Source organism: Pteropus alecto, unplaced genomic scaffold (assembly GCF_000325575.1).
Source record: "Pteropus alecto unplaced genomic scaffold, ASM32557v1 scaffold398, whole genome shotgun sequence".
Lineage (NCBI taxonomy): Eukaryota > Metazoa > Chordata > Mammalia > Chiroptera > Pteropodidae > Pteropus > Pteropus alecto.
This window is the reverse complement of record NW_006442497.1, coordinates 2,298,390-2,307,916: the sequence shown is the minus strand read 5'-3', so window position 1 is coordinate 2,307,916 and position 9,527 is coordinate 2,298,390. Positions and strand designations below refer to the sequence as shown.

Sequence of the window (9,527 nt, the reverse complement as noted above, 5' to 3'; positions counted from 1 at the left end):
CAAAGGCCCACAAAACCCAAAGAAGCAGCATCTGGCCTCAGCATGTCTTATACATCTTGCTGAGCAGCTCCAAGCCCTGCACCAGGGGCAGCCAGCTTTGGTTTCTGACTTGGCCCCTCAAGTCAGCTATAATACCAGCATGGGTGGCAGCCATGTATGGATTGCTTGGTGACACTTACCAGGTGGCCCTGGAGGTGTACAGGCTGCAGCTGAACTTGGCTTGCAGCTGGACCCCTCCTAGGTCTGCCAAGAGGCCCCACAGCACACCTCCTACATAAAGTAACTTTACTAAGAATGGGAGACTTAAGAGCCTTACCAGTACATAGAAACAGACACAAGGAGGCAGCCAAAATGGGGAGGCAAAGAAGCATGTCCCACATGAAAGAACAGAACAAAGCTCCAGAAAAATTAACAAAATGGAGACAAGCAATATACTAGATGCAGAGTTCAAAACACTGGTTATGAGGATGCTTAAGGAACTTAGGGGACGAGTAGATAAACTCAGAACCTTAACAAAGATAAAAAACATAAAAATGGAGATGGAAGCATAAAAGAGAACCAGTCAGAAACGAAGAATATAGTGTCTGAGATGAAGAGTACCTTAGGGGGAATCAACAGAGTGGATGAAGAAGAGGATCAAATCTGTGACATAGAGGGTAGGATAGCAGAGGACACCCAAACAAAACAGCAACAAGAAAAAAGAATCCAAAAAAAATGAAGATAGATTAAGATGCCTGTGGGACATGAAGCATAACAACATCTGTATCATAGGGATACCAGAAGGAGAAGAGAGAGATCAAGGAATTGAAAACCTACTTGAAGAAATAATGATGGAAAACTGACGACAAAAAGGGTGAAGGAAATAGACATACAACCCCAGGAACCTCAGAGAATCAAGATGAACCCAAGATGAACCCAAAGAGGCCCACAGCAAGACACATCATAATTAAAATGCCAGTGGTTAAATACAAAGAGAATCTTAAAAGCAGCAGGAGAAAAGCAGTTAGTTACGTACAAGGGAGCACCCATAAGACGGGCAGCTGATTTCTCAAAAGAAACTATGCAGGACAGAAGTGCTCCGCACAAAATATTTAAAGTGATGAAAACCCAGGACCTATAACCAAGATTACTTTACCCAGCAAAACTATCATTTAGAATCAAAGGGCAGATAAAGAGCTTCCCAGACAAGAAGAAGCTAAAGGAGTTCATCATCCACCAAGCCAGTATTACAGGAAATGTTGAAGGTACTTCTTTAAGAAGAAGAAAAAAATATGTATCAAGAATATGAATAAAGAATGGCCATAACTACATATCTATCAACAGGTACTTCAAATGAAAAAGAATTAAATGCTCCGATCAAAAGATAGAGTAGTTGAATGGATAAGAAAACAAGACCCTACATATGCTGCCTACAGAGACTTGATGAGATTAAAAGACACACACAGACTAAAAGGAAGGGAATAGAAAAAGATATGCCTTGATGGACCTAGAGGGTATTGTGCTGAGTGAAGTAAGTCAGATAGAGGAAGATAAATGTCATATGATTGGACGTACATGTGGAATCTAAAGAGCAGAATAAACAAAAAAGCAGAAACTAACTTATAGATGCAGCGTACATTGTGAGGGTTACCAGATGGGAGGAGAGTTGGAGGAGTTGGTGAAAAAGGGCAAAGGGATTAAGAAGTACAAATGGATAGTTGCAAAGTAGTCATGGAGATAGAAAGTATAACGTAAGGAATATAGCCAGTAATATTGTAATAACTATATATGGTGTCAGAAGGACACTAGGTTTAGTGGGGTGATCAGTTTGTGAGTTATATAGATGTCTAATCACTATGTCATACACCTGAAACATATAATTTAGTGTGCCAACTATAACAAAAATAAAAAGTTATATTAAAAAAGTGGAGGAATTAACATAAAAGTTGTCAACTTTTATATCAAGTAAGGATATTTTTAAAACATTAAAAATGAAACTTTATAGTATTTTCTTGTTCATAAAAGGAAGAGCATTTAACAACAAAAAGTAGAGAGGCTCCTACCTCAAAATGAAAGGCTGGTGCTTTTAGTTTCAAGAGAAACTGGCTCTATTTTTCTTGTTTTCTAATTTCCCCACTAGCTTATTCAACTGCTTTGTGAAATGGCACTGGTGTGCTCTTTGACTATGGGAATGTGCTGCACCATATTTTAAAATTGAGATAAAATTCATATAACATAAAATTAACCATTTAAAATAGGCAGTTCAGTGTCATTTAGTACATTTAGAGTATTAGGCAGCCATCACCTGTGTATAGTTTCAAAACATTTTCATCACCCCCAAAAGAAGACCACCATATCCCTTGAGGAGTCACTCCCTGTTCTCTTTTCCTTTCATCCTCTGGCAACCACTAGTTTGTTTTCAGTCCCTATGGATTTCCCTATTCTGAGCATTTCATATGGTTGGAATCAAACAATATGTTTGTTATCTTTTAATTGCTGGCTTCTTTTACTTAGTATATGTTGATTATATCTTGCTTGGAACCTGGTTTCCAGCATACCATATTACCCCCATTTCCCTTCTGCCACTCTGGCTACTCCTTCCTCTGTCCATCTCCAAAATGTTAGAGTTTCTTAGGGTTCTGCCCTCGACCTCATTCTCATGCTACAGATTCATCCTAGGTGTTCTGATTTGCTGCTGTGACTTTAATTATCAGTATATAGGTTACTCCCAAGTCTTTCTGTAAAGACTTATATGTCCCCCTATCTGGTGGGTATCTCCACTTGGAAATACTACAGGCACCTCACATTCAACATAGCCAGCACTGAATTTCAGGAGGCCTTCCCTGACTCCTTGTGTCTGAACTAAATTCTTTTCTCTAAACTACCAAAGAAGTTAGTACATAGTTTGTAGCCTATCATTTTATTAAATACCGTATTCTCATAGCCTGCTTACTTGTTTGTTTTTCTCCTTCCTTCCTTCCTTCCTTCCTTCCTTCCTTCCTTCCTGTCTTCTTCCTGTCTTTCTTTATTTTCTTTGCTTTCTTTTCTTTCTCTCTCTCTTTCTCTCTTTCTCAACCATTAGCTCACAGGATGCAAATTGTATTTTGCTTGTATCACAGATACAAGTTGTCTTGCTCACAGTTGTATCCCGAGTGCCTGATTTAGTGTCCAGCATATAGAAGACAGTAAATATTTGTTCAATGAATATTTGAAGGTAGCACACTAATGATTAGCATGTGTAACATGTGGCAAAATACTTGTAACATAAGGTAGTTGTTTTTTTTCAAATATAGAGAATTGTCTAACCTGACAATATGTATTTTCACATTTCAGGAACATTTAGATAGCACTCATGGTTCAGTCCATTCCTTAGATGCAGATTTACTGTTGCCATCTGGAGATCCATTCAGTAAATCGGACAATGACATGTTTAAAGATGGACTCAGGAGAGCACAGTCTACAGACAGCTTGGGGACCTCAGGCTCACTGCAATCCAAAGCTTTAGGCTATAACTACAAAGCAAAATCTGCTGGGAACCTGGATGAATCAGATTTTGGACCATTGGTAGGAGCAGATTCGGTGTCTGAAAACTTCGATACTGCCTCCCTTGGGTCACTGCAAATGCCAAGTGGGTTTATGTTAACCAAAGATCAGGAAAGAGCAATCAAGGCGATGACACCAGAACAAGAAGAGACGGCGTCCCTCCTTTCCAGTGTCACCCAGGGTGTGGAAAGTGCTTATGTGTCCCCCAGTGGTTACCGCTTAGTCAGTGAGACAGAATGGAATCTCCTTCAGAAAGAGGTGAGTTATCTTTTTTCCTACTGTTCACTTTGAGCGATACTGGGTAGCTCTGAGATTTATTGTTCATTCAGTAGATAATTCCTGAAGTCAATACATGCACATGTTGCCAGCAGGTGGATATTAATCCATATTGTATGACTCTTATCATAGTCTGCTTTGGCTGTTCTAGGTGATTATGAAGGATAATAGAGCTAGCTAGCTAATAGCATTGAGTGTGAACTTCACCTGAAGTCACACCTCTGAAGTTGGAGCATTCTGTCTGAATAGCATAGCTAAATTTGTTAGAATAGCCTGAATTTGGTTTGCGTTGCAGTTTCTGTAATCTCAGTGTATTCTAAGATTTCAATTTTTTCATCTTTCTTTGAGATATAAAGTAAAACGCTTGTCAGCAGTTGATGCTGAGAGTGAGTTTGGGGGGGCGGTGTTGAAAAATACAGGAGAGAAAAGAAGGCAACCTTTAATGAGGTTAATTTATCTCCTAGTAGTATTTGCGAATTCAGAAGTAAGATTAGGAGATAAAAAATACATATACTTGCATAGTGCTTTGTAGATTACAAAGCCTTTTCACATACCTCATCTCTTGAAGCTTCTTGATAATAATGAGGCTGTCAGGATATGATTGTCCCCAATTTACAGATGAGGAAACTAGCTTAAAAGGTCGAATGAGTTGCTTAAGTTTCCCCTTTGACTTAGCAGCAAAACCTGGTTAGACTCCAGGTTTTCTGGTTTCCAGGGCTTTCCTTTCCTTAGGGTTACTTCTTGTTAAAGGAGCTGTCGATCACTAAGTGGAACAGTTTATTAATCTAAGAAGCCATGCAAAACATATGTGAGAAAGTACTTTTTAATAATTTCATACCTACATTGTAATTGGAGCAGGTGAAATGGTAATTGGCCCATCCCCTTCTTTGGTTGGGTTTAAATTGTGAGTGCCACAGTGTAGTACCTTTTGCTTGCTTTGTGTTTTCCTCAAATGTATTTTGTGGCCCTTAGCTTCTTGGTGGTAGTTGTGTCTCTTGTTTTTCTATCATGCTCATATTGGTGCTTATGACTTTTTAGAATCCAACCCTATATTGTAACTTCTTGCCATAAGTCCCTATGACATATTTATTCCATGTTTTACTTTGAATAACATAGATAAGACCGTGCATGTGTTCCTCAAGTATGTGATGTAGAATTACTTTGTTCTGCCTGATAAGATGTAATTTTGGTGCCCTTTAGGTACATAATGCTGGAAATAAACTTGGTAGACGTTGTGATATGTGTTCTAATTATGAAAAACAGTTACAAGGAATTCAGATTCAGGAGTCTGAAACAAGAGACCAGGTGAGTTTCTTTTGGTATGCCAAATTGGTGAGCTGTTGTAGTTTTCACTGGGGGTGCAGAATTGCTTTTTTTTTTTTCCCCCTCCCATTTGCTTTATGAAATATATCCATCTTGTTAAATGTGAAATAATCTGGTACATGTAATGTCAGTTACATTTCTAGTGGGTGCACACTGGAACCTCTGCTTTTGTGTATCTTTGCTTCATTAGTTTGTCTAACACTACACAGGTTTGCTTAGCTCTTTCAGGAGCACTGGTATATCTTCCCTCCCAACCTGCCTCTTCTGCCCAAGGCCTAAAAGTGAAATTGTCATGACTGTATACATATGGAAAGTGCTTTATGATATGGAGATTTAGGGAAATAAGAGATTGACTATTGCCTCTAATGGAATAAAAGCTTAATTGAATGTTATATTAGTCAGTATTTGAAATCTTCATTGCTTATTGCCTACTTCTTGTCATGAATTTGTTCAGTTGATTAAGGTTAATTTACAGGATCACAGAAATTAAGATTAGGTAGATCTGGTATGCTGAAATTGATTGGTACCTTTCTAGATAAAATGCCTAATGGTGTTTTTGTTTGTTTGTTTTTTTAAATTTAGGAAATGTAGAATTTCATGAGAATAGGCTTGTGAAAATTATATGTAAGGAAAAGATATTTTTTCTTCTCTTTCCAAATTGTTCTTTGTTATGAAGATTGTTTCTTTAGTCTTCAAAATAAGTTTAAACAGATTAGAATGATGGTTTAATATTTTCAAATGCCATTGGCAGTGATTTCCTGCATGTATGCTTTTTTCATAGATGGTTCAATAGTAAATTTCTAAAGCTACTTGTGAAACTAATATAGTTGACCTCTATATATAGTTGATAGTGTGGCGTTGAAATGGACTATCTTGTATCTATAGTCATTTCAGGAGACAATTTACCAATGCTTCATCTGTTTTTGACATTTTGCTGAATCCTAGGTATTCACATACAGATAGAACACAGTATTGCCCATAAGGAGATTTTGATGTTGCCAGTCAAGCCATCAGTTCAATATAGTTTGTCCTTGAGATGTGCACATACAACTGGAGGAGGAGCAGAGGCATTCAACTTATTTTAGGCTCAGTTGAGTAACCTTGTGGGTAACACTTGAACTAAGTTTGTTTTAAAGCTGGAATGAAAAAATTAGGAAATGAAGTGGGGAAAGGGTGTTCAAGGGGAGGAAAAATGTACAAAGGAATAGAGTTATGAAGGAAAATGATGTCTTTTAGGAAGTCTGAATAGTTCCTGTGGCTGGGTATAGGGTGTGTGTGTGTTACAAAATAATGGGAGAGGAAGCTACAGAGGAAAGGCCATGATGAAATCATTGAGGGAGGGATGATGATCGAAGGGTTCTAAATTTTACACCTGAAGAATTTGGGAGGTATTTTAAGTTAGGGAATAGTAATGTGATTTGACTCTTTGTTTTAGAAGAAAATATATCTTAGTATGGATTGTAGATTGGAGGCAGAGGGTAGACAAGGAGCCAGTGTTCTAGGTTGGAGGGCCCAGGAGGAAAAGCAGGTATTTTAAAATGAGATAATGTAGGTGAAGAATGATTTGTTAGCTGTAAAGCACAGTACAGTCACTGAATTGGGTCATTCATCTCGCTTTTTTTTCCTGAATTGACAATCTATGATGTTTTTCAGGGAAAGAAAGAAAATGTTCGATATTTTAAAAGATTTATGGAGTTATGGATTATTTTCAGTTTATAAAAGAATTCTGGTACTTTCTTCTGATTGACCTTTAAAATTGCATAGGTAAAAAAACTACAGGTGATGCTAAGACAAGCAAATGACCAATTAGAGAAGACAATGAAAGATAAACAGGAACTAGAAGACTTCATAAAGCAGAGCACTGAAGATTCAAGTCATCAGGTAAATGAGGGTTTTAGAGTATGACCCATAAGAGATGACTGGGTTCTTTAAACAAAAAAAAAACACCTGAAAACAGTAATATTTTTCTTTCTTGACTTAAAGATTTCGCAGTCCTCTTTTCCCTCTTGTGGTTTTTCTCAGGTATCTGTTTTACATATTATGAAAAATAACGTTTGAGATAACTGGCTAATGAATACCAGGAGGCTCTATTATTCTCCCTTTGTTTTTTTGTTTTTGTTTTTTTTCTGCTGCATAACAAACTTGCTGACAAGAAAGATATTATCTTCTTTTTGACTTCTTAAAAGTATAGCAGTCATAGTAAAAAGCTAGACATACCAGGAGATCAAGTAATATAATATTAGACATACCACCATCAAGATCAAGTAATATAATATTAGCCAGTACCCCAGAAGCCTTCACTTTCCCCTCTACATACTACCCCTTTCTCAGAGGTAACCACTTTCCTAACTTCTAACACCATTAGATTAGCTTTGTCTGTTTTTTTTTTTAATCTTAACAAATGAATCATACAGTTTATATTCGTGTGTATTTTAATTCAATTTGCGGGATTCCTCCTTATGATGCATGTAATAGTAATTTGTTCATTTTCATTATTACGTAGCTGTACCATTCATTGTATGGATATATCACAATATACATTACAGTGAGTGGGTTCTTATCCAGTTCTGGAATATTATGAATAATTCTACTTTGAAATTTCTGAATAGGGCTTGTTGCACATGTTTCTGCTGGGTATATGCCTAGGTGTGAAATGCTTGGGTCAGAATGTTGAAAATGTGTGTCAACTTTAGTAGATAATAATGCCAGTTTTTCAGCATGGTTGTATAGAGTTATACACCCATCAGCAATGTGTGAGAATTCCTGTGAGTCCATAGTCTTGACAAACTTTGTTTTGTTAGTTATTTTAATTATAGCCATTTTGGTGAGTGTGTAATGGTATTTTACTATGGCTTTGTTTGCATTTCTCTGATGACCATTGAGGTTATGTAGCATATTTCATGTTTATTGACTATTGGGATATCATTTGTGTGTGTATGTGTGAAAGATTCCTTATCACATTCTTATGCTCATTTTTCTGTTGGGTGTGTTTTATTTGTAAATTTTTTTGGTTATTTGCTTTTCTGATTTTTTAGTTCTTTATATAATTTAGTTCCGTATAGAATTTCTATTAGTGACTTTAGTGATTTGTGTTGCAAATGTCTTCTACTCAGTATCTTATTTGTATTATTTTAGTGGTGTCTTTTGATGAATAGTAGTTCTTAATCTTAATGTAGTCAAATGTATTGATCTTTTCTTTATGACTAGTGGTTTTTGTTCCAATTTTTAAAAGAATGTTTTTTTACCCTGGTGTTATGAAGATATTTTCATATATTTTGTAGAAGCTTTATTTTTATAGCCACTCACATTTATATGTAAAATCCACCTAGAACAGACTTTTATGTATATACTGTAGATAAGGGTAAACTTTTATTTTTTATGTGGTCATCCAGTTTTTATATAATTTAGCAAAAACATTATCTTTTCCCTACTGCTCTACAGAGTAATATTTGCCATCTAACAAGTAAATGTACATGTGTGGGTCAGTTTTGGAACTCTGTTCTGTTAGATTGGTCTATTTGTCTATTTTGTGCCAAATTCTATGCTGTAATTTAATAAAATCTTCATTTGGTTCTTTTGTATAGTTTTATGTTTCTTCTGAGAACTGTGTTTTCATTAATTTCAGAATACCTTTACCTCATGCAGCATAGTTACCCTAGTTATTTTAATGTGTTTGATAATTCCAACTGAGGCCATAATGGGGTTGGCTTGTGTCGATTTTCTTTCCTCTTGAGAATTGGTCACATTTTCCTGATTCTATGTCGGGTACTTTTAGATTGTATCTTGGGAATTATGAGTATTTTATTATGAAACTTTGGGTTCTGTTCATCTGATTAGATTCACTTCACAAGTTCTGTCTTGCCTTCTGTGAGTGGTAGTTCTAACGTCAGTTCATTTGTAAAGGCTTTGCAATGCTGCTTTGGATCTGTCCATGTATATAGCTCAAGGGTGAGTGTGGGACTTGTGCTGGTTTATACAAAAAATTAGGAGATCCTTTCTCTAGCTCTCTTCTCTCTGAGATTACCTTTGCTGTTCAGCTCACAGGGACCTTGTCCTGGTCTTGTGATCAGAAAGACAGTTTTGTCTCTTGTGCTGCTGCTGCTATTGCAGCTTTAACTTAGGCAACCCTCGGATTAATGCTGGCAAGAAAGTGGGGAAAAAACCCCAAATAAATAGTAAATTCACTTCTGTAAGAATTGCTTCTTCCCATTTTGACTTTCCTTCCTATACTGTCTGCTTTTGGTTATTTTTAAAGAGTCCTTAGGTAGTTGCTTTTTGTATTATATCCAGAGTTTTTAGATATAATCAGGGGAGAGAAAGACTGTAGTGGGCTTAAGTCCATTTTGGACAGCACCAGAAGTCTCCATACTCTCTAATTTTTGTGTATCAGACATATCTTTTTCTTT

At 36.5% G+C, this 9,527-nt stretch overlaps 1 protein-coding gene across 1 annotated transcript in view; it reads left to right on the top strand.

Annotated features, from left to right (window-relative positions):
• Positions 1–9,527, top strand: part of RABEP1 (rabaptin, RAB GTPase binding effector protein 1) — a 68,484-nt gene that overhangs the window by 38,735 nt on the left and 20,222 nt on the right. Inside the window, exons 9-11 of the mRNA XM_025040076.1 lie at positions 3,313–3,780; positions 4,999–5,103; positions 6,886–7,002. Of these exons, the coding sequence (XP_024895844.1) occupies positions 3,313–3,780; positions 4,999–5,103; positions 6,886–7,002 (690 nt within the window). The remainder of the gene's footprint in view (positions 1–3,312; positions 3,781–4,998; positions 5,104–6,885; positions 7,003–9,527) is intronic.